Genomic DNA, 25650 nt, shown 5'->3' on the forward strand with positions numbered 1-25650 from the left:
GGTGTGCTTTCCCAGAGCCGAGCGGTTGGCCAGCAACAGGAACGACAAAAAACTCTATCGATCGCACCCTTGATCGAAAACCCGCAGAGAGTCTCCCGAAAATCAAGGAAGATTCTCTCGACCCATAGATAGAGCATCGGAGAAGCCTGGCGCACCGACTGCGCGCGCGCACACTAAGAGGGACAAAGAAAGCTGCTCTCACGCGTGTGCGCTGCAGTTTAATTCCTGGTCGCGCGCGATATATATATTATTCTCCCGTATGTATACATGAGCTGTATATTGGCGCATATATATACACGCGCGCAAAGGCAGGTCGAGTTCTTATGCTCGAGAAAGAGAGAGAATAATAAAAAAAAAGGACGCGAAAAGCAGCAGCAGCCATCTCTGTCTGGTGTGTGTGTGCGCGCGTCGAAACGGGGCACGGCGGTGCAAGAGAGAGAGAGAGAGAGAGAGAGAGGGGGGGAGAAAGAGAGAGAGATAAGCCTGTATAGCGCGCTGTCTCTGTCGCGCAGTGGACGGCCAGCCATCACATCAGTAGCTCGCGCGGCGGCCCCTTTCTCGTCGTCGCTGCAGCAGTGTGTAAGAGACTCGCTCTCTCGGCGCGACGCGGATTCCCTCTGGTCGCCACCGCACGACAGACGGAGAACTAGGTGTCGTGTGGATATTCGTGCGCTCGAGAGAGAGATATATAACCAACATACGCGCGCCTCGAGAGCAAGAACGCGCATAAAATATATCGCGAGAGAGTACATCGGAACGCCGTGGCCCACGGAGGAGAGGAGAGGAGAGTGAGCAAGAGAGAGACGGAGAGAGGACGAAGGGAGCGCAGAGAGTGAGAGAGCGACGAGCGCGCGGAGAGCAGCAGCGTTGAGTGCGTGGCAGCGGCGGGCTGCCTACTGCAGGTTCTTCTTCGGCCGACAGAACGGAAAAGCCAGCAGCAATGTCGATCATCGGGATTGTCAACAAGAACGACTTCATCGTCGGCGGCAAGTACAGGCTTATGAGAAAGATTGGCTCCGGTTCCTTCGGCGACATCTACCTCGGCATCAACGTCTCCAATGGCGAGGTGAGCTGCTCTCTCATGGCTTCTCTCTTTATCTTCCTAGCTGCTTTATATACTTACCTACCCGTTGCCTATTAGCAGCAGTAGAACCTTTCCTGCCTCGCTCTATGTGCGTATGTGTGTGCGTGATCAGCTTGTCTGCTTGTGTGTGCGTGCGTGCGTGCGTGCGCTAACGACCATTTTCGACCATTTTCACGTCGAGAGCCGACGATATTTCGCTCTTTCTTCGCGAGCTCTATTCGCCTTTCCTTTTCCTCGTTCGCCCGCTCGGCTGCTCTCCTCTTTTTCTTGCAGCAGCGCGGTTACGAAATGCACACCGAGGAGAAAACCCGTAACATGGCGAGGAGACAAAAGCTTACTCGCCTTTTTGTTGCTCTCCCGACAAAGGCGCTCCTGTCGCCTCCTGGGTGAAGCCTCCGCGAACTATGCACTGCAGCTGATTGTTGCTCCGAGTGCACGCGATGTTTCTATGGGCTTCTTAGCTATTCCGTCGGTGTCTCTGCTCGTAAATGGGCCAAGGTTTGTCTTGACCAAACGAGTTGTATTGTGATATGGGCTACTGGAGAGCAATTGCTTCATTGCGGGAATTGTTGGAGTGACAAAAGAATTTCGTGCGTATGGCCAAAGGAGCAGTTGTAAACAATGGATTTATAAGCTGGGCAGTTCGAGTGTGTTCGCTGTGATAGGGAGATTTTATTGATCAGAGTTTTGATTGGAAAATAATGGCTCGCTTGAAGCCTGGAATTGTGTGAGAAATGTTTAGTGGAAGCCAAGTTTGAGAATGGAAGTGTGAAAACGTTGTTGTGCTTATCTTTGTTTGCAATCTTGTGTGCCAGAGCAGCATGGCTCTGATACAGACAGGTTGCTGTTGTTATTGTCGCAGGTGTTGCATTTACTTGTGAAAACACGAGTATATTAATATAAGTTTTACTGCATTATCAGAGCTCTGCTTTGGATAATGAAATATCTGTTACAATTACTAGCTGCACAATTTTAAACCCATTTGAGAATTCGTGCTATCAATATTGCATTACTTTGTTCTGACTAATGCATTCGGCTTGAGCAAGTTAAAGAAAGAAATTAATTGATGCAGCATGAAATTATCTCTTATCACTAATCTGGAGTCTGTGCGTAGGAAGATTCAAATTGATTTTTTGCGTGTGTTTATTAATATAGGAAAAAGACGTCAATGCCTGTGCTTTAATATCTTAAGGGGATGATGATTTTAAAGATTTTATGTTTTAATCTGTTTAACTAGATTAAATTGAAACCGTAAACTGAAAAATGCTACTTAGCTAAATTGGCTTTATTTTTAAGTATGAATGCTGTTGACACGTGCTTTAAATGCTAATCGTATCACAAATCATATATAAGGTTTAAAAACGTGACTGGTCAAATATAAACAAAAATAAGTTGTTTCTTGCTATCTTTACTTTCTTTAGTTGCTAAGATGTGACATCAGTACAATGGCATTCTCTCATGTCTATATCTGACTATGGAAGCCTTGTTCCTAAGATTTAACAGTGGCTTACCAAGTGTTATTCTTGATAATTTTACCTAATATTTGATACTGAAAGCAAACAAATATATTTACTCAAACTTTCAACTTTTACAAAGATAGGTGGCATTAATTTAATTGTTTTTGGACAGCATTAGTCAAAGTAATTACTCTATTAATAGAGCACGTATAGGTTGTATATTTTGATATCAAAATCTTATATTATGATATGTTGAAATTTTCAATAGTAATAACTATGATTAAAAGTACTTTCATACTTATTTTTAGATAATGTATATCATCAGACCCATGGATGAAAATATTTGCATTATGATTCAAAACAAATATGATTGCTAATCTTGGATTTGCTTTTATTTACTTACAGGAAGTGGCAATCAAATTGGAAAACATGCGCGCTCGCCATCCGCAGCTACTCTACGAATCCAAATTGTACAAGATATTACATGGTGGTGTAGGCATACCCCACATACGCTGGTAAATTTTTTTACACCATGTACTTTTTTACTATGCCAGTCTAATCACCTTTATTAATAATGGTATAAGTGATGACAAATTGTTGATTCGTGAAATTCTCAAAATTCTTAATACATAGATCAACTAAGTGACGTATATTGAAATTCTTGAGTAATCAACTTTTTGTCATCATATTCACACCAGCTTAATAAAATAAACAACTTACATACAAGGCTTGTTTTTATATCTATTTTTGAAATTATGCTTGTTTTTTAATTTAGGTATGGACAAGAGCGAGAGTATAACGTTCTCGTAATGGACCTTTTAGGTCCTTCGCTAGAAGATTTATTTACGTTTTGTTCTCGCAAATTTACAATCAAGACAGTCCTCATGCTTGCTGATCAAATGATAGGCAGGATTGAATTTGTTCACTGCAAACACTTTATTCATAGAGACATCAAACCAGACAACTTTTTAATGGGCATTGGCCGTCACTGTAATAAGGTAATTATTGGTATACAATGCATGTCGTAAAATAAGTGAATTCCCATCATGCTTGCAGTTTCCCTTCAAAAGGTGAAAAAAAAACATTAATACTTTTTCTCCTCTTCAGCTGTTCCTCATCGATTTTGGACTGGCTAAGAAATTCCGCGACAGCCGTACCCGAATGCACATTACATACCGCGAGGACAAGAATCTCACGGGCACAGCGAGGTACGCCTCCATCAATGCTCACCTCGGCATTGAGCAGAGTCGTCGGGACGACATGGAGTCTCTCGGTTACGTACTCATGTATTTCAATCGGGGATCGCTACCCTGGCAAGGCCTTAAAGCCGCGACAAAGAAACAGAAATACGAAAAAATTAGCGAAAAGAAAATGGCCACACCCGTCGAGGTTCTGTGTAAGGTAAGTAACTAGCATCCAAACGTCATTGCAACGTTTTTCAATCCTGTTATACCTAATTATTCGTACCACATAATAAGTTTTAAAATAAGAATTTTAAGATTTTAATAAGCTGTGAATAGCAATAAGCCGACGATATTTTACAATTTTTCTCGTAAGAATAGACTTGCTACTTGTGCTTTAACCTTACTTTTACCAGTTCTTTAGATAGTATCGAAAAAAAAGCTTGAATAGAGCTCAAAGTTACGTTTTACGCATTAATATGTGTAAAAATTCGACATGAAGGAGATTTTTGCAATTCAAACAAGAAGCAGGAAATATGAATATACTAATGTAACATACATTTTTAGTACGTTTACAAAATATAACTTCTTCACTTTCGGTTTTGTAGCTTTCTATCTATAATTGCTATCTGGCACAATGGTGTGTGCTACGCATTTAAATGAAAAATTAAGTCATGCAAAAGAATCGCAGTATTCGAGGTGATGGAAAAATTTCATCTTCTTGTTCACATTAACTAGCAGCACTTTTTATAAAAGAAAGAAGTTATAGTTCTATTGTTTTATTTCATAAATCGATCTACCTTAATTCTTGCTGCTCAATTCGGCTTCAGAACTACAAGGTAAAAAGCGTCAATCCATAATTTAATACATGTTAAATGTTGTCCTCACACAGGGCTTCCCAGCTGAATTCTCCATGTACCTAAATTATTGCCGAGGCTTGCGCTTTGAGGAGGGCCCGGATTACATGTACCTGCGCCAGTTATTCCGCATCCTCTTCCGCACGCTGAACTACCAATACGACTACACGTTCGACTGGACGATGCTCAAGCAGAAGGTCGCAGTCAGCATCAACAACGGCCTGGCAACGACGCCTGGCCCAGGACAGTCGCAGCTTGCGCAGGGCCAGGGAGCCGGCCAAGGCCAGGCAACGGCCCCAGCTGCTCAATCAGGTGCATATATAAGTCAGGAAGAATGGCACGGATTAGCGCATTTGACGTAGAGATGAAAATTCAGAAAACGATGAAATTCAAACGGGTTTGAGACAATCTATGTATTTATGATTAAAATCCACAAAAACGACAGTTTGCTATTTTTAACTGCAGAAATGTCATTCTAGATTCTTTGCCCAACGCTGTACATAGCTGCATCAATTATTTTTAAATAATTTTTTATTAGATTAAAAATGTATGTTTGTTTATTACTATAACTTTAAAAAGATCTCTTTCGCGCTTCCTCGCAAATCCCTTTCTTTGATCCAGATTGAAACTCAAATAACGCTTTTACAGATAAAGACAATATATCAATTTTTGGATTTTTATCTATACTGCTTTTACGCTTTATTTAAAGGAAAATTTTGAACAGACTTCAGGTCAATGTTCTTATTTTCATGGTAGAGTTTTCATACTTTAAAATCAACTTATATTAGATGAACATTATTATAAGCAATAGCAGGACCAATTTTATCAGTTTTTTTTTTAATCAAACCGTTCTTATCAGAATTACACAATGCAAAGCTATTTAGACTCGCTATTGTGTTGTGTATATAATGATTTTTGCATATAGCTTTATAAAAGAAATGTGTAAAAACAAAAGCTTGGTCACTTTTTAGTTCTGATTAAAGGATTAAAAATACTGTATACAAATTTGAGTATAATGATATTAATTTTTTGGATTTAGCATAGCACATTTGTGGTTGATTCAAAATGAGCAATATTATAATGTAGTTTGTATGCAATATTTAAATTTACAGTTAGAAATAAGATTATTAGCCTCAGCTAGTAAGATATTAGATTTTTTTTAAATACCTGTTTTAATAATAAAATATTAAATATTATTCATAGCTTGTACTGAGCGTGTATATAGTTGTAATTTTAATTTATTCACTAGTAAAAATGTTTTTTTGCAATATGAAAGAACTATATGCAAAAATTAAATAGGGTTTGAAATACTTTTTAAATTCGACTTTAGATAAACAATTTACTTGTAGAACAACGCAGTTTGATATTTTCATCTAAAATAATAAGTTTATTTTGATGATAGTTTAGGAATTAATTATTTAAATTTTTATTCTATATTATACTTTTTTTAATCACGTAAATGTTGCTTACTAACAATTAGCTGATCAACATATATATATATATATATAAATTTTACGTTTGTGGATTCATTTCTCTGGCTAAATGGATTTTTCTTAAGTTTATTTTTCAATATTTAGTAATTTGATTTCATTTTTTTGTTTGTATTTATTGTTCAGCTTTAAAGAATGCCATACTTCGCACACATTCATATTAGTAAAATGTCTTAAACATTTTTTTTAAACGAGATCAAAGTTAAATTTTTGTTTATTTAAAATTGAATATCCCATTTTATTTGATTTGTAATTATTTATGCAAGTAAAGTTATTAAAAACGTTTGAATGCCTCTTACTCGCGTTAGACTTTTAAGTCTCTTTTACTTTGTAATGAGAACGACGTTCGGAACAAGTTTCTTTCGCTGTTGTAAAATGCATTGTGAAGAATTTTTTTTGTAAACTTTATCAAAGGTTTTAGAATAAACTACATTAATAGAAATTCAATTTTTTTTTACTGCAATATTTTAAGAAGACTACATTAACTTCAGATTTGCTTTTTTGTCGCGTGCATGACTCATTTCAGTGTTGCTTATACTAAACCAGTGAATATGATGGTATTGAGACAAACAAATGTTTATCAAAATTTAGCTTGTCTTGCAGGGCACATATTTATTTTATTGTAAAAAAATTTCTGGTGAATAAATGAATAAATAAATAAATTTATAACAAATATCCGCAAATAAACACGATTACATTAGAATGCACATATGTAAATTGTTTCAAGCACATTAGCACTCTTGAGAAATGAATCCAGATATTAAGTTACTTTTATGATTGTAGATGATCTTCATTACTTATTCGCACAAATATTATTCTAAGGTCGATTTTAATATGTGCATTATTTATTTTAATCAACAATAGATCGGTAGGATGACTTTTTTGTTGTTGTTTTTTGTTCTTGTGCTATCCTATATTAATTAAAAATAATAAATTAGTGTAATGAAATGCAGGCCTACAAAGACAAATGCTTCAAGGGATTTATTTAACTTGTTCATCTTTAAAATGTATTGGTTAGACAGAAAATTTCACCTATCGTTTTTTTTCTGTATATTTTCCCAATTCTTATTCATAACCATTTAATTTTGTTTAACTCAGAGTTGGACGAAGTTATAATAAACTTTTTATAACTATAATCGGTTAATCGGATTGGATATTTTTTATAGTCTTTCAATTCGCGATAAAGCGTAATTTATTATCGACATCTTGGTATTGCTTTGCCAGAAATTGAAGCTTGATTGTTAAATTATAGCTTGTTGAGATTAGTTGTCAAACATCATTGTGAATGTCCAACTTTGGTTAAATTTACCTTTTTTTATAAGTACTCCTTTAGTACATCATATCTTATTTTTTTAATTTTTCCATTAAAGTGCGACTTGTACCATCAACGCTTGGCAAGAGGATAAATGATTGGATGGAATCGGCAGGTTCTTTCGTGAGATAATCAGGAAAAAAAACACTTAGCACTGTCGTAAACGGTCTTCCCTTAATATTTCTTTTTACAATTTTAAGAAAAACCTTCACTTTTGTTTAAGCTAAAATATATGGGATATCCGAGACATTATAAAATTATTTAACTTTGATTTTAGATAAAGAGAGTAACGTTTATTTCATTGTGAGCATTTTTAAGAACGATTTATTCATATAAATTTATACTACATATGTTTTTTTGTACATGCCTTCATAAAAGACTCTAATTGTGCGCAGTACTCGAACATATAAAAATGTGATATAGAGTAAGTTGCATTATACTTAAAAGACAATTATATTACTTGGACCTTGTAAAAAATTAGTAAATTTATCGATAAAAAATCACCTTAACACGGACTTACGTCTTGTATACCATTGAGTGCATTTTTATGATCCTTCGCTTCTTTTTGATTTGGTTTTGTAACTAATTTATCATAACTTAAATTTAATTACAATGTCATTATCAAACGGAAGTGCATTCTTGTTCCAAGTATGAACTGATGCAACATGTACAGAAATAAAGTCATGTTTATACATATCAACTCTTTTTTTTAACCTAGAAAAAAAGTCTTATTGTAAGGATAAGATCAGAGCTGGTAAAAAAATCGAAGTATTTTAATAAAAATTATTCTTATTATAATAATTAACGGAAACATGAATTTCGTATCCCTAATAAAACTTTTGGATATTGCAAAATTTACTAAAATTTTAACTATTCATCAAAGTAGAATAGAATAAAATCGAATTTCAAAAAAATTAGATTAACATGTATAAAATGTTAATAATAAAATAGTTAGATATTTAAATAATATTAATATATTAAATTGTACATAAAAAACAAAATAATTAAAGAAAAATTAATCTTATCATATTTTAATGTACAACATACTCCTCATAATAGAGTTTGCTTTTAAATTTTGATTCGCCTATTGTAAAAGTATAAACTGAAAATTAAGTATCTCTCCAAAATTAATATAAACTATATAAATAAGTTAGTTATGGGCTCTACGAAGTATATTTATAGTTTTTAAATTATTAATTTCAACGGGCCTAAATTAAAAGCAAAGCAAATCTGTAGGTTCACTTCAGAAATTTTACGAAAGTCGCTAATGTTTTGTAACTAAGAATTCAAGTGAGAAAAATTGATCATTGTGCAACTGCAACATGGATTATACAATCAACTTGAAGTTTTACAAGTATACTTTAAGTATACAAAATATCAGCGTAAGTTTTTTTGCAATCGCTCTATATATTATCTGAGTTAACTTAAATAAAACAGATCGTTTAAATTTGTTTATATTGTTACATAATTCGTAATTCAAGACCAGAGATAAAAACAATTCTTTGTTGTATTAATGTTAACGACAAATAAGAAACTATTATGTGGAGTATTTTAATGATACTACTCATGGCACTGAAAAAAATGATTGGGTTAAAAACGGTATCAGAAAATTTCTTCCTTTATTAGGCTAAATTCTTATCCGAAATATATTAAATCAGGATATAAAACAAATCAAATCAAAAAAGCTTGAAACACTTTATTAAAAAATGTCACTGCTTTCAATTTTTTCCAGTTCTGCTCTTAATATTGCCTTTGCCTCTAAGTCAGCGTATAAAAATCATTTCGAATGACGAATTTCGTTTTTTATCTTTGTTGCAGGAACGCGTTAAAAAGTAAACTCTCCTGTTTCGTGATAGCGCTAAACCTGAGAGAGACGAAAAGAAAGAGTGCGAGAAAACGAGTATCGTAAGTATATATAAAAAAAAAAAAATACAAAAAAATACAAAAAAACTTAATAAACAACTGTGTAAAGAAAAATCCAGCTCATGCTCTGAGAATCGAAAATGCGGCGACGTTGGCCTGAACAACGGTCGAATTCATACGGCCTCTTTGTAAGATCCTTATTGTTATCGCATCGTCCGCCAGAAATACGAAGAGGGACTGTCAAAAAAAGAAGTGTGTGTGTGTGTGTCTATATATATATACACATATACACACACATATAACAAAAAAGTAAACTGAGCGTTGCGTGCTAAGACTTAATCGTGTGTCTTGCTCGGTCAGCACGGTACTTCGCGTCTAAATGAAAAAAAAAACAACAAAGTCAAATATAAAGATAGCTTGTTTCTCATTTACCTTTTGTTACATTGACTATTTAATTACATCGTTAACGTATCATCATTTAAGCTTAAGTTCGAACGTTCCCGGATGTCTAAAGAAAACAAAATAATAAAAAAAAGTCTTTGTCAATGGCATAGATAATTATCTCACAAATAAAGAAAACAAACACCGTATTTCATCGGACTCCATTTTGCCAAGTGATTTACGATTTAGAGTATATTGAAATACGAATATATAAATGAGTATATATACCTAATTTTCATAGAAAGAAAGAGAGACGTTTAGAATATTCGCGTTTGCGCGTCGACATAATCCAGAAAAAATTATATATTAGGTTATTACAAAAGTTCTGTTGCATTTTCAATGCAGCTCTTCGGTAATACTATAAATGAAAACTGTTTGTAATATGTTAATAGTGTTTACTATTCGAGCATTTATCAATGCCCGAACGTGTAAAATATAGAAATTAGGACCGAGAAGGAGAATTCTACAAATGTTACTTTTCACGCACTGATGTATTATGTTTTCGAGAGTTAGATAGCTAGAGGAAGTGTCAAATCAGTCCGTTTTTTTATGTTTATCTTAAATTTTACCGGTATTTTATTTGCGCCTAAAGCTTCACATTAAAAAAAACGACAGAAGTTCTGCAAAGACTTAATAAATAACACTTTTGTATTTACTCTATCAATCCGATACCCGAAAATGAGAAGAAAAACAGAACGATGGAGTGAGTGCGTAATTGTATTGAAGGTTCGTGAAGTCTTGTATTCGCCCTTTGATATAGTACATAAACGTAGTGCCGCAACAAGGAAAGGACGGAAGAGCAAAAGAAATGATTTGTTAGCCGATACAAAAGAAGCTGAAAGCGTATAATAAATGCAAGCTTTGTAACGGCGAGAGTGCGTTTATCTTCTGAGTGTGAGACGACCGTTGACTCAATTTTATAGAGTCCAATCACTTTTTTTGGAAAAATATACGTGAGTGACTTGGTATACTTTAAATGAAAAGAAAAACGCTGTTAATATTGACATAGGATTAATTTTTAATTGTATAGAAGAGAAAGTAAAACAAAAAGAAACTAAAAGAATATCGACAGTCGCATACGTCCTTGATTTATTAATTTATCTCTATCACTGTCTCTCTTTCTCTTTATTTTATTGTCTAAAAGCAAAACTAACACAAGGAATTCATTTTTTTCTTTAAATAAATGCTTTGATTTTATGTATTGAGTTGTGATTTTTTAACGTATCCCGTTATGTTCGACTTGTTAAAGGCGTAGCAATTATTTGAATCGGCATATTTAATAATCATTAATCATTTGTCATAGAATAAATGGTTTTAGATGATAAATGCGTCGTCGAGAATCTGTAGGCGTAATGTAAATTTCGAAACACTGAAAGTTTAAAAAAGTATAACGTAAATTGTCTGTGAAATTGAAAATTCATTTTTTGTGATAGTCTTGCTTGCAGTCTTTATTATGATTATAGCGCAATGCTTACACGTAAAAAATGACGTTTCGAGTAGCGTAACCGACTAATTGTTTACAAGTGTGTCGATGTTAGGCACCAACGTCATGAAATGTATCAGAAGATAAAAAAGTCACTAAAATGCCGTAAGTTTATCGCTTACGACTCTTACTCTCTGTGCCTGTACTTCGTTTTCGTTTCTTTTTCAATCAGATGATTTATAAGTTTAAAATGTTTTTTTGTGTTTTGGAAAATGAGAGAATATAAGCTAGAGAAAATTACAATGGTTCTGTTCTAATACAAAGTAGAGAAGTCTTTATTTTCAAGAATCAGAGGAAATTCTATCGGAACTAGTTTTATTAAGTATAAGGGTTAAATAAAAAAAAAATTGTATCAGATGTTTTTGAGAGGTGTTTTTTGAAAATAAAGATATCTCTTTCTCTTGTAAATTTAGTAATTCATACTCCTTTTAACTCTATTGTCGTTGGTGTCATGTATACTGTAAAAAAGAAAATTAAATGTATGGTGTAAGTCGTCGCAAAAGAATTTTCGGCCCGCAAAATACGATAATTCTGGCACTGGCATCAAAGCAAATTCGGAGATGGATAAAGATTCATTACTTATTGCAATGTAATTTCAATGCAGGAGGAAACTGCAATTTGTTGATGAAAAAAATAAGATGATGTCATATGCTGCCACTGTAACTATTAAAACATTATATTTTGTACACATGTAAACTCATAAAAGCTCACACTGATTATATACTTTAAGTTTTTTTAAAAATTCAGTAAAATTGAGAAAAGTCTGCAAAACGCGCATTATTTTCAGTTTTGATTCCTTTTCTAAGATAAAAGAGGGAACAAGTTATATGGAATTGTGTTTCAAATACGGTATGATGTGATTGCACATGGAATACATATGTTATGAGTGATCATATATACAAATGTAAAGATGTACTAAAATTAACTAAATTTGTATCGATTTTTTTTTTTTAAATCGCTTTTGGATGTAACAATGTAGAACACGTTTTCATATAACTGCTTTCTTCAAAGAATTAGCAAGAAAAATTTACACACTTACATATATTTTTAGTTACATGAAATTTTACTTGAGTTGATAAAAGTCTGCAAAGAAGCGTGTATTTTGATTTTTAGCTTCATGTTTTATCGATCATTAATTGATAACACGTCGTACGTGATGTTCGTTTTTTTTTCATACTCGTTAAGATTGCATACACGTCCATAAAATGCGCTCTAAGTTCTTGCAAGCGTCAGATCCAACATAGCCAGCGTTGATCTGTCATCGAGGCTGCAAAGGAAATCGAATGATAATCTGCAGAGGATGATAAATAATAGACAACAGCCTCGATCAAAACTCATAATCACATTACTTAGAGAAATGTTATTATATGAAGGGAGAAGAAAAATGATAAAATGATATAAAAAAAAACAAATTTCTAAACTTGTAAAATGATTGTGAGAGAATGGGAGAATAATAACCATGCTTCAGTATGCTTGGTTAACAATTATTATTAAATGAAAATAAAAATAGTGTGAGTAAGGATGAAGATGAATGAGAATGTGCTAAGTGAATGCGTTTGTGGGTGGCGTGATAAGTTAATTATTACTGAATTATTAATTACACATGCACATGAATACTATCCAGTATATATTATATTATGAAAATGTGACAGTAATTAAGAACATGCGTTATTTCATAAATACTGAAAACTACGTCAAAGGTTTATTGCTCCCTTTGTCTCTATAAATAAAAAAAATCAACATTGTACAAATTTGATTTCTTTATTTCAAATACCTATCCATACACATCAAATATAGCATGTAATATATAATATACGAATTGCGCTAGTGAGTGCGCAGCAATGATACATGTTCACTTATATAAGTAGCAAACAAAGAAAATACAAATCAATATAGTACTGCGTAAACGTTGCGCTTACGACGTTCCGGATTTTGATGGCAAGTCGAAATTCCCGCGCTATGTGCTATTACTTCCGTTCGAGACGAGGTTTAATGGTTTTGCGTAAGCTGACGACTCGAATTTGTCACTTTCTCAGTTAGTCAGTATACACGAGAATTGCACAAATGTGCATTGTTTGTACAATTAAAAGTTTTTTCTAAATACAGTATACATAAGCGATCGAAGATCGATCGCTGTTTGAAAAGTTGTACTTACTCGCCGAAAAAGGCGTATGAGAAGAGCTACAAATATTTACACTAAGTACAATTTAAGAATCCAAGAATTCTAAGAATTCTACTTCAACCTTTGACGCTTTGTCATATGCAAGAACTCTTACCATCAATTTTAATAAATAATCAATAAAATTTTGTATACTCGTCGTTATCCTAGATTTTCAACGAAATCATTCATCCAGCATGTTCAGCTATAACCTATAAACCTCATCTCACAAACAAATTCTTACACCGCAACGGTACGGCTGACCGTCACGATCATCGCTGCGGACAGCGGAACAAACCCGAGCAGGTTGTAGTTGTCCCAGAATTCCTTGCGGCGGCGCGCACGGCTTCATTCGCGCTTCCTGTATAATGGCGTAGTTGGCGTACCCAGAAGATTCAACTCGGCCGCTCTCTCAGGCCTGCAGTGTTTCGTCTCAAGAAAGACCCGAGTCCGGGGTGCCAAAGATTAGCCACCGTTGCAGCAGCAGCAGCAGCAGCAGCCGCGGCGACAGTAGCAGAGAACAATCGACTTCGCGAAGCTAGCAATATGTGTGAGTATTGCGACAAGGATCGCGAGGGAGTTCCATAGTTTCTATGCATGTAGAACACGAGTGTCCCATTCTTGCGCGTGCACCGACAGCCGTCCGAGACGAGCTATTTTGTCTCGGCTCCCCTTTCACCCGACCCGCTATACGTCCTAAATTTAATCAATATATGCAAGGATAATTGGTTAAGATGATGCTTTGTAGAGTTTACTCGTATATATACAAGTATGCGCATATACGTGTAGTTGACCAGACGAGATGCCCCGGAAAATCGATATACATGTCCCTCCGGTGTGCACAGTGACAGGGCTCTCTCTCTTCATTTCGCACGCGCTATATATATATATATATATATATATATATATATATATATACATACTTTGATTCGCACTGACCCACTACTGCTTAGGTCTGCCCTGTTCCCCAGAAAGGGAGTAAGTTGTTTATAGGCACGTGCGCGATAATCTCCTCCAGGACGACGACGTCCATCCGAGCGGAGAGAGAGAAAACGCCGCCGCCGCCACAATATAGCCATTTTGCTTCTCCCGGATTAAACGTGTACCTATATATATATATATATACATATATATATATACACACACATATTTACAAACCCATATGTATAATACAATAGCACTGTGCATAGCACTGTGCATAGCACTGTGCATATAGACCTATTGCAAACCCATCAAACATCGCGCGTCGTATATTTGGCAGCGCTTTGGCAAGGCCATAGTTGAACGTTGTAGCTTCGGAGCACGTTGTGTCTTTCCTCGGCCGAGTGTTTTCATTGCGCCGCATCGGGTATAAGCGCGACGTGCGGACGGCTCCCCGAGGAAAAGATGGAGGCTGTTCTGCAGCGCTGCGGTCAATTCTGCCCTAGTCTGTCCTTATGATATACAACTTGAGACATTATATGCACTCTGCCTGCTCTCTTAGCTGCGCTGGTTTGATTTGTTTTGATTTTTAATACTGGCTTTTTTTCGCGAGCTCGTGGTTCGTTTTACACTTGTCGAAGCCTGGCGGTACTTATAGACAGGAAGTGCTTTTGGAGTATGAGACGTGTGTATTACATTGCTTGATTATGCAAAAGGGATTTATACAAGATCTACGATCGAGTCTGTGTGTCTATTGGAAAGTTGTGGTGTGCCTGTTCAGTTATTATGCTGACTGCATAATGAAGTGTACAAGCACTTGTGTGGAAACTTGAAGGCTGATGGATGTTGGTAAAACTGCAGTTTCCAAGGGAGATTAACAATCAGCACTTGAGGGCTTCAATTTTATCCAACAAATTGTCTTCAAGTTTACCATGCAGATGTATGGTGTATGTATGAGTGTACAAATGCTTTAGATTTATATTTATATATATTTTTTCGTTAGTAATTCTATAGGCTATCTATCAGTCAAACAACTAGTGAAAATTAATCGATATGGAATGTTTTTATGAATGTTGTGTCACATTGTGTAAATGTGTATAGTTTTGTGGTAATATAAAGCAAATAGGCTATGATGATTGTGTTTGTACTAATAAAGATAATATTGGCAATAAAGTAGATACAACAAGATTCAAAAAGTTTTACTTGCTATTTTATAGACTGCTGAAATATTTAATTATTTCTGGTGGTTTAAAAGTTAGGTACAAACGTGATGTTTCCTGTATAAATGAAATCTTAATCAAGTAGACTTCGTTTCATGTTTTCACCTTGTATATTCAAGCAATGTATATTATAACACTATTATTTACTTGAATTACTCAATCAATACATACTTCAGCATTGTTCTTAAACTTATACTCTGTAAAACATACATGCGTTATTCTTATACTTTTCACATACATACACTTTTCGTGAAAAATTTAAATCCAAAATGTTCGTTTTATTATTATGACTCTTATTTATTAATTAAAAAAAGTTACTCTACTTCATCTTAGTTAAACAAATTCCCTTATTATTTGTTTGAATAATTCGAAAACTTCAGTCTATCCCAATCTTCAAACTGGTACCTATAAGAACAGCCTTGTTAGGTATTAGCATTAAGAAAACTAAGTATTATATATAATGTATAAAAGAGTTATATATCCCCCAAAATGTTCTAAAAACTCACTACAATTAAAAAATAGTGGTTTTTAGTGCTAATGAGATGATTATATATAGATATAAGCTATATGATAGTCGAAATGTTCGCTAAGTATAATTTGTAAAATTTAGTTTGTACTTATTTTATTTCTACCAAAAATATCATTCCTAATCTTTATTTCTTATTTATTGATTTCGTACATGTGACAGCAAATATTTGTACGGCTCATATAATATAGAAGTTTAAGTCTTTTAATATTAGCACAGAATATATGTAAGAAACAAGACAATCATCACTTAACAAAAATAGTGTTTTCTCTTAAATGAATTTAATTAATGAATCAAATATTTTTCAAAATTTGCTGTCATCAATTGTCATCTTTTAAGTTCATTTTTCACCCAGTAACAAAAATTTAAATTTATAAATTTAAAGATCAAGACAAGTATATTTTTTCAAAATTTTTTGATTAATCTGCTTTTAAAACATAAGTTTATTAAAATTGATATCACAACAGTCCTTATGATGAACAAATGTTTGGTTTTAGTAAGAGATTTTTGAAATTTATTCAAAATAACAAGTAAGATTGGTTGAGTATTAATGATGCTTACTGTGCACATATACAAGTTTTCCTATGGTGTTTATTTTTTCTTTAGCTTACTTACCTTGAGAATATATATTAAATTAAAATGTATAACTATAACAAAAAATCTTTTCTCCTTGATACTAAATAGCCTGTAGCCAAGGGGACAACTTTTAAAAAATCATCAACAATGTGCTAGCTAATGGAGAATATAGCTAGAATAATTAGGGAGTAAACAATAAATATGCAAACCTGGAATCAGTGGCCAGTACCGTCAGGTACAGTCTCTACTCCTATGCCCCCACCACCAACAGGATATACTGCACCTGGTGCTGATCCTATGGCAACAATGCAAGCATATATGCAATATTACAATCAACCAGTAAGTACATTAAGTTGTAATAGAATTTTTGAGTAAAATTTATGATTTGAAATCTTGAAATTGATAATCATTATATAGGTGAAATTATTAAAGTACTGCTCTCAATATTACTTGATTTGTTGTTACGTAAAGATCCATTTATAAACATAGATTTCAGATTTTTAAATGGTCATTGAGAAAAACCTTATTCTGCATTGATGTAACATGCTATGATTCTGTAACTTGCAATATAATATAAATTAATTGTGAAAAGTAGAAGATAATTTTTTCAGAAATACCATCATATTCACAATTTATGAATGATTTATCAAATATATTCATTTTGCGTTTTTAATAATGCAATTAATAAAAGAAAAATAAACTAAATTTGTTTTCTATTCAGGCACCAAGCGGTTACACAGCAGAACAGTGGGCAGCTGCTCAACAACAAAATTGGGCCCAGTGGCAACAATGGCAGCAACAGTACCAGCAATGGCAAGCCCAATATGGAGAAAAGGTAAAATATAATTATTTAACTTAAAAATTTTAATTTCGAATAACACATATAAATACATATAAAAACAAAATGTTTCAAGCAATTGAACTAAATACGATCAAATTTTATTTAAACATAATTAAATATAAAAAAAATTTAATTTGTATTTTTTAATTTCTTTGTTTTTGTAGTATCAAGAAACAATGAAACAGTATGGTCAACAGGCTCCACCTTTACCTTTGACATCACAACCACCACCTCCGCCACCTAAAGATGAGAAGCCTCCATTACCTCCCACAAGTACTGTTAGTTCATATGGATACTCAACAGCACCCCCTGTAAGCAACCAAATATTTTATCATAATGCTAAATGTTACTCATATTTTTTATTCTATACTTTAATTGCAAATAATATTTGTAAGTTTCTAATTGGAATCGTTTATAATAACCATTATCATTATAAAAGAACTTATGTATTTTTTCTGTAGCCTCCGCCCAGTGGTAGCAGTGGTGGTGGTAAGCGACCAGCCAGTTCTGAGATTGAGTCAGATAGTGCTAAAAAAATGAAAGAAACTGATGAAGAACTCAGCGAGGCTGAGAAAACCTTTGATGCTCAATTTAAACAGTGGGAAGAAAAGTTTAACACATGGAAATTACAAAATGCCAATCATCCTGATAAGGTGAACTTTCACATTTATTATAAATCACAGTAGAATCAGCATATATAACACATAGCGTGCTTGATTTTTTAGCATAAGTGCTACAACTTTTTTTACTTTTAATACAAACACATTTGACTGAAATAATACTAAATGTTTGAATAATGATTTTAAAATTTGAAAACTTTCTTTCTAAATTATTTTATTTTATTTTCAATGATTTAGACCCAATATAAGCAGTATGAAGCTAAATGGACATCATGGCGAGAAAAACTGATTGAACGTCGTGAGCAAATGCGACGTAAACGGGAACAGCAAAAACTTGCTGCAGCTACAAAAAGTGATTCCGAGAAGAAAGATATGTCAGGTGGTGATAAAATACTGAACATCCTCTCTAGTACTGAAAATCAAGGACATATTAATAATCTCCTGGGAATAGGCAAATCCTTAGGTTTGACGTCCAAACAGGATCAAACGGCGCCTACAACTACGACAGCACAGGTTACACCTGCAGTCCCCATGCAACAGCCAACACCAATGGTTCCACCTCAAGTGGCAATGACACCAATGATGCAGCCTACTGATATGACCCAAGCTTGGGCTCAGTGGGGCCAATACACTCAGCCAATGGCCACGCCTATGACTAATGCCATGCCTCAGTATGGCATGCCTCCTCCTATGTCAATGGCCACACCAGCTCAGCCGAATTTCTCACAGCCACCTCCAGGATTTCCACCTGTTAATTTGTCACAACCTCCACCTGGATTCTCTCAACCTCCACCGACGGTTAATACTAATCCACCGCCACCACCGGTATCTCAACAATCAGTCAATACTGGACTTCCACCTCAACAAGGTCCTAATTACAATCAAAGCAATTTCAACCAACAGCAAAATCAACAGAGAGGTCCTGGTAGTGACTCTAATCATAATCAAAACAGGTTTAATGCGCCTCCACCTGTTAATTTCAATAACCAAGGCGGCAACTTTAATAACGCAGGAAATAGAAATAATAATTTTAACCCAGGAAATATGAGTGGAAACCAAGGTAGTATGCCTGGAAATCAAGGAGATATGGGTGGAAATCAAGGCAATATGGGCATAAAACAAGGAAATATGGGAATGCATCCAGGTAATATGGGCGGAAAACCAAGTAATATGGGAAATCAAGGAAACATGGGTGGTAACCAAGGACCTATGGGTGGTAATAAAGGAACCATGGGTGGCAATCAAGGTAACAGAAATGATTTCAATCAAGGAATTAATAATCAGAATCGTTTTGGTGGACCCAACAAGGGTGGAAACTTTGGAAACAATGATAATTTCAATGATAATTGTAATGAAGATTACAGTAACGATAATTTCAATGATAATGAAAACGATAATTTTGGAAACAAACCGCCAGCGAAAAATCAACCAGCACCAGAAGATACAATGCCACCAGAGTTAAAAGAATTAATGGCTAAGCGAAAGGCTGCCATAGACGTTTTCAAGCCTACTACTAGTTTTGCTATGGAGCCATCATCTAAAGTTGGTTCATTGAGTGAAAGTTTCAAAAAAGTTGACAAATTTGGTAATTTTGGACGGGGAAGTGGTGGATACGATTCCTCTGATAATATGGGCAGTGACCATCAGCGTAGCAGATTTGGGCCTCGCGGATTACAAGACTTTGATCAAAGTAGTCAAGATTTCGATTCTAGAGGACCACACGATTTTGACAATGACGGTCCAAATGCTGGAAATAGAGGACCAAACAACTTCAACGACGGTCCGAACTTCAGAAACAGAGGTCTGAATAACTTTAATAAAGATGGACCGAATTTCGGAAACCGTGGACTGAATGACTTTGGTAAAGATGGACCGAATTTCGGAAACCGAGGACCTCATGAGTTTGGTAAAGATGGACCGAATTTCGGAAACCGAGGACCTCATGACTTTGGCAATGATGAACCGAATTTCGGAAACCGAGGACCTAATGACTTTGGTAAAGATGGACCGAATTTCGGAAACCGTGGGCCGAACGACTTTGGAAAAGATGGACCAAATTTCGGAAACCGTGGGCCGAACGACTTTGGTAAAGATGGACCGAATTTCGGAAACCGTGGACTGAATGACTTTTGTAAAGATGGACCGAATTTCGGAAACCGTGGACCGAATGACTTTGGAAAAGATGGACCGAATTTCGGAAACCGTGGACCGAATGACTTTGGTAAAGATGGACCGAATTTCGGAAACCGTGGACCGAATGACTTTGGAAAAGATGGACCAAATTTCGGAAACCGTGGACCGAATGACTTTGGTAAAGATGGGCCGAATTTCGGAAACCGTGGACCACATGACTTTGGAAAAGATGGACCGAATTTCGGAAACCGTGGACCGAATGACTTTGGTAAAGATGGACCCAGTTTTGGTATGAGAGGACCAAACAACTTTGGCAACGACGGTCCAAACTTTGGAAATAAAGGACCGAATAACTTTGGTAATGACGGTCCAAGCTTTGGTAACCGTGGGCCGAATAACTTCAAAAACGATGGACCAAACTTTGGAAATCGAGGTCCGAATAACTTTGGAAAAGACGGTCCGAATTTCGGAAATAGAGGATCGAAAGACTTTGGCAATGATGGTCCTAATTTTGGAAATAGAGGACCGAATGACTTTGGTAATGATGGCCCCAACTTTGGAAATAGAGGGCCGAATGATTTCTGCAATGATGGACCCAACTTTGGAAATAGAGGGCCGAATGATTTTTGCAATGACGGACCCAACTTTGGAAATAGAGGTTCGAATGACTTTGGAAATGATGGACCTGGTTTTGGAAATAGAGGGCCGCCGAATGACTTCGGAAATGATGGACCTGGTTTCGGAAACAGAGGTCCAAACGATTTTAACTGCGGTCCAAACTTTGGAAATAGAGGTCCCAATAATTTCGGTAATAGAGGACCTAATAATTTCAATAACGATGGTCCTAACAATTTCGGAAACAGAGGTCCGAATAATTTCAATAATAGAGGACCGAATAACTTTTGCAATGATGGACCTAATAATTTCGGAAATCGAGGGCCGAACAATTTTGGCAATGATGGTCCAAATAATTTCGGTAATCGAGGTCCAAATAATTTCGGCAATGATGGTCCTGGCAATTTTGGTAATGATGGTCCTGGAAATTTCGGAAACCGAGGCCCTAATAATTTTGGTAACAGAAGTCTTAATAACTTTGATAATGACGGTCAAAACTTTAGAAATAAAGGGCAAAATAATTTTGGAAACGACGGGCCAAACTTTAAAAACAGGGGTGATTTTGATAATGTTGGGCCAAACTTTGGAAACAGGGGTCCAAACGACTTTGGCAGTAATGAGCCAAACTTTGGCAATCGAGGCCCAAATAACTTCGGTAATAAAGGCCCTGGCAATTTACCTAATGATATGTCAAACAATTTAGGAAATAAAGGTCCGAACGCTTTCGAGAACAATTGTCCTCTGGAGTTTAATAAGGCTCCTAACAAAAAAGGCAAAAATAAAAAGAACAAAATCTCAAAAACCCAAGAAGCTTTAGGAAATTTCAATAATATGCCAGGCCAACGAGGAAATCAAGGATTCAACTTAGATTCTGCAGATCCAAAAGGCTCAAATCAACCTGATTTTAGTTTATCGTCTCCACAATTTGAAATGGATTCAAATTTTATGTCGGATAATAAGGTTGAGCAAGATCAAAATAAACCAGATAATGAAAATGATCTACCCAATGCAAGTGAAAATAAGGAACTTTTAGATAAAAATCAGTTAGAAAAATTAGAATCTACAGATAAATCTGTCGTTGAAGAGAGCAAAAAGATCGAGCAGCCTATTAATCCTATGCTAGACGAATCAGCTTGGATTCCATGCGAGGAAGAACCAAATCCCGTTAGTCAGGAACCCGAAATTGAATCATCAACCGATATTGAAAAAGCTTTAGATGCCAATCCTGAACCACCAGAATTGGTTGATAACTCGGAGCATAACACTGAAGAGAAGCAACAGAAATCTGACAGTTTGCCATTCATGGGAGCAGAAGATCTAATGCCCAAGGACTTGAATTTGGAACCACCACCCGAAGAGCCTAACGTAGCTATGATATCTACATTAGAAGAACCCCCGATGCCGTCGTTTAGCGACGATATTACTCTCGATGACACCAATGATTTTATTCGTCCTCCTTCTGCTGAACCCTGTTCGTCGGATTTCAACGAACTTCCAATGAATCAAAGCAGTTTTCCACCATTCGACTCTGAAAGTTTTAACAATGCTCCATTATCATTTGAACCGCATAAGGCTATAAATCAGCCTCCTGTAGGCCCTCCGTCAACTCAAAAGTCTATTCCATCCCTCTTAGATTTAAAAATAATTCCTCCTCCAAAAATGAAAATACCTCCTAGATCAACTTATGATGAAGAAGATCCTAATGAAACATCTGAGCCAGATAAAGATCCTTTTGGTGAGTCGTTTGAAAATAACAAACCATTCGGTCCTGGAGATTCCGGACCATTTGGACCTAACAGGCCACCGTTTGTTAAAGATGGTCCGAAAGACACGGCTAGAAATTTCGGAGCAGGCGCTTCGGGTCCTTTCGGCTCAAACAAGCCTCCGTTTGCTAGAGATAGTCCTCAGGATTTGGATAGACCGTTTGGACCCGGAGGTCTTGGACATTTTGGATCTAGTAGGCCGCCGTTTAATAAAGAGGGACCAATGGATATGGATAGAAAGTTCGGTCCTGAAGGGCCAGGTCCATTCGGACCTAACAGGCCTCAATTCGGCAGAGATGATCCTCAGGATATGAATAAAAATTTTGGATCAGGTGGACCGGGTCCATTCGGGTCTAATAGACCACCCTTTGGCAAAGATGGTCCACACGATATGGATAGGAATTTCGGGCCAGGAGGGCCAGGCTCATTAGGTTCTAATAGAACACCATTTGGTAAAGATGGTGCGCAGGATATGGATAGAAATTTTGGACCGGGTGGACCACCTCCATTCGGACCTAATAGACCGCCGTTTGATAAAGATGGTCCGCGCGATATGGATAGAAATTTTGGACCGGATGGACCACCTCCATTCGGAATTAATAGACCACCGTTTGGTAAAGATGGTCCGCATGATATGGATAGAAATTTTGGATCGGATGGACCACCTCCATTCGGACCTAATAGACCGCCGTTTGGTAAAGATGGTCCACACGATATGGATAGAAACTTCGGACCAGGAGGGCAAAGTTCATTTGGACCTAATAGGCCGCCGTTTGGTAAAGATGGTCCACAAGGTATGGATAAGAATTTCGGACCAGGAGGCTCGGGTTCTCTTGGCCCTATAAAGTCTCCATTTGGACGGGATGGTCTTCAGGAAATGGATAGAAACTCGGGCCCACCGGGATCCAGCAAATCTTCATTTGGAAAAGATGGTCCCCACGACATAGATTCTAGTAATAAAAAATCAGGAGACAAAAAATTACCATTGAATAATGATAAGAGTAAGATATCAATAGGTAGTCCGTTACTTGTTTTGACTCGAATCGATTCAAATTTTGTAAAAGATAAGAAATTGGGACTTTTGGGTGCTGCCCCTGGATTGTTGAATCCAGGACCTGGTATTTTGGGCCCAGCACCGGGGTTTATGTCTTTCCCTAAGCCTGTAGATGCTTCAATCAAACCCTTTGAAAAAGGTGACAATAGTAATGCAGATGTTGTCAAACCATTAACCGAGGATAAACAAGCAGATAGCGAAAAGGAACAAGATTCAGAAGGTAATGCTAAAGATTCTTTGAATCCAGCATCACTTCCACAGGATGGTGAACAGTCAGATCAAGATGCATCAATGGATACAGACGCTCGTAATGTTGGCCCTGAAGCTCCAGATTCTAGCAAAGAAAATGCTGAAGATTCCACTAGAAATTTTAAAAAGTTTGGACCTGAAGGCTTGCGCAATAGAGGTCCAGCTTTCAATTTCCAAGCATCGTTCGGTGTAGACCAACCAGACAGCGAACATAAACATAAATCCACATTTGAAAAACCGGCCGTTCCATTTGATAGGCCGGGTGGGCCATTTGATAGGTCAGGTGGTCCATTTGATAGGCCAAGTGGTCTATTTGATAAACCGGCTGCTTCATTTGACAGACCAGGAGGTTCATTTGATAAACCGGGCGCTCCATTTGATAGACCAGGGGCTGGCCCATTTGACAAACCGGCAGGCCCGTTTGACCGGCCAGGTCCTTTATTCGATAGACCAGGAGGTTCATTTGATAAACCAAAACCAACACCTTTATTTGATAGGTCCTTTGATAAACCAGGTGCTCCATTCGATAGATCTGGTAGCGGCTCTTTTGAGAAGCCCGGTAAATTCGCACCGCCGATAAGAGGAGCCTTGAACGATGATTTCAGAGATGCAGGACCAGAATTTCATGTAGGCAAACAGTTTAACTATAATCATGGAGGTACTTCGAAAAATAAAAACGAATTCGTAGCACCTGCCAAAGTTATAGATTACGCACATGAAAAAAAATCAAGCGTAACCGAATTCGTAGAACCTATTTTCGCGTTCGACTACGGACATGGAAAATTACATCCTAATGTACCCAACTTGAGTGCAGATTTCAAAAACTGGGAAGAGAATGAGAAGAACTTATCAGAATATCACGAAGAAATGAAGAGAAGAAGTGAGAAAATTGGTAAAGTCTGGACAGCAAGTCCGCCTCGATTAGTTAATACTTTACTGTGGGAAGAAGCTAGGTCTTTGGCTACAGATAAAGTAGAAAAAAGTGACATTCGCGAAAGTGAGAAAGATCGAGATGAACGGCGCAAGGATAAAGATGAGCGCCGCGAAATGGATAAGGATGAACGTTTGCATGATAGACTACGCGATAAAGATCGTGACAGGGATCGTGATAAGAATCGTGATAAGGAACGTGATAAGGATCGAGACAAGGATCGTAACAAGGATCGCGGTCGTGATAAGGATCGAGACGATCGTTATAATGATCGGATCCGCAGTGAAAAAGATCGAGACGATCGTTATAGAGACAGTGATCGTTATTCTGAGCGAAGCCGTGATCGTGATCGAGACTATCGACATAGAAGCTCCGATCGCGATAGAGATAAGAGCCGAGACAAGGATAGGGATAGGGATAGGGAAAGGGAGAGGGAGAGGGAGAGGGAGAGGGAGAGAGATAGGGATAGGGACAGGGATAGGGATGAACGTTATAAAGATCGAGATGACCGATACAAGGATCGAGAGGATAGATACAAAGATCGTAAAGATCGATCTCACGATAAGGATCGAGAAGACAGACATAAAGATAGAGGGCATGATAAGGATCGTGATGACAGACACAAAGATAGATCAGATAAGGACTCAAAAGACAGAAATGCAGACAAAGATCGTGATGAGAAAAACGAAAAGGATAAAGATATGCGAATTAAGCCTGATAAATCTGCAGATAAAAAAGATGAAGAGATTGCAGCAGGCGAAAAAAGTTCTAGTCCAGGTAATTTATTAATTTGACTTCAGACATTTCAAAATTCTAGAATATGAATCATCTTATTTCAAAAAACTGAGATAATTCGATTTTAATTTTACTTGAAG

The 25650-nt window shown here is 36.3% G+C and overlaps 2 protein-coding genes across 6 annotated transcripts in view; both read left to right on the forward strand.

Annotated features, from left to right (window-relative positions):
• Positions 1-4: 4 nt before the first annotated feature.
• LOC100114338 (casein kinase 1 alpha 1-like protein) lies at positions 5-12919 on the forward strand. 4 transcript variants are annotated; one of them, XR_004344946.1, is made up of 8 exons: positions 495-1066; positions 2947-3056; positions 3317-3539; positions 3649-3942; positions 4615-4891; positions 7440-8763; positions 9200-9286; positions 9354-12919. XR_004344946.1 is itself a non-coding variant. In NM_001170896.1 (6 exons), the coding sequence occupies exons 1-6, from the start codon at positions 941-943 to the stop codon at positions 9208-9210; spliced, it is 1041 nt and encodes a 346-aa protein (NP_001164367.1). In that variant the 5' UTR covers positions 504-940; the 3' UTR covers positions 9211-12919. The 4 variants fall into 4 exon arrangements, 1 of the variants encoding a protein (NP_001164367.1); XR_004344947.1 differs by having other exon boundaries at positions 5-1066; positions 9200-9636; XR_004227801.2 differs by lacking the exon at positions 7440-8763 and having other exon boundaries at positions 9354-12915.
• A 757-nt stretch (positions 12920-13676) lies between these two features.
• LOC100122795 overlaps positions 13677-25650 on the forward strand; it is a 28384-nt gene continuing 16410 nt past the window's right edge. The window contains exons 1-7 of one of the 2 annotated variants that reach the window (XM_031931145.2): positions 13677-13876; positions 16678-16908; positions 17291-17404; positions 17575-17721; positions 17872-18063; positions 18268-18409; positions 18482-25552. In XM_031931145.2, coding sequence (XP_031787005.1) covers positions 16771-16908; positions 17291-17404; positions 17575-17721; positions 17872-18063; positions 18268-18409; positions 18482-25552 — 7804 coding nt within the window. In that variant the 5' untranslated portion in view covers positions 13677-13876; positions 16678-16770. Of the gene's footprint in view, positions 13877-16677; positions 16909-17290; positions 17405-17574; positions 17722-17871; positions 18064-18267; positions 25553-25650 lie in introns of both variants that reach the window. The other variant, XM_016985910.3, reaches the window with a different exon arrangement.

The sequence above is a fragment of the Nasonia vitripennis genome, chromosome 5, assembly GCF_009193385.2.
Source record: "Nasonia vitripennis strain AsymCx chromosome 5, Nvit_psr_1.1, whole genome shotgun sequence".
NCBI classification, from domain to species: domain Eukaryota; kingdom Metazoa; phylum Arthropoda; class Insecta; order Hymenoptera; family Pteromalidae; genus Nasonia; species Nasonia vitripennis.

Bases quoted from the DNA above. Each gene is read 5' to 3' on its own strand.
- LOC100114338 (NM_001170896.1), top strand. From the start codon at position 941: ATGTCGATCATCGGGATTGTCAACAAGAACGACTTCATCGTCGGCGGC. The intron at 3,057-3,316 runs GTAAATTTTTTT...TTTTTAATTTAG, and splicing joins GGCATACCCCACATACGCTG to GTATGGACAAGAGCGAGAGT. The intron at 3,540-3,648 runs GTAATTATTGGT...TCTCCTCTTCAG, and splicing joins TTGGCCGTCACTGTAATAAG to CTGTTCCTCATCGATTTTGG.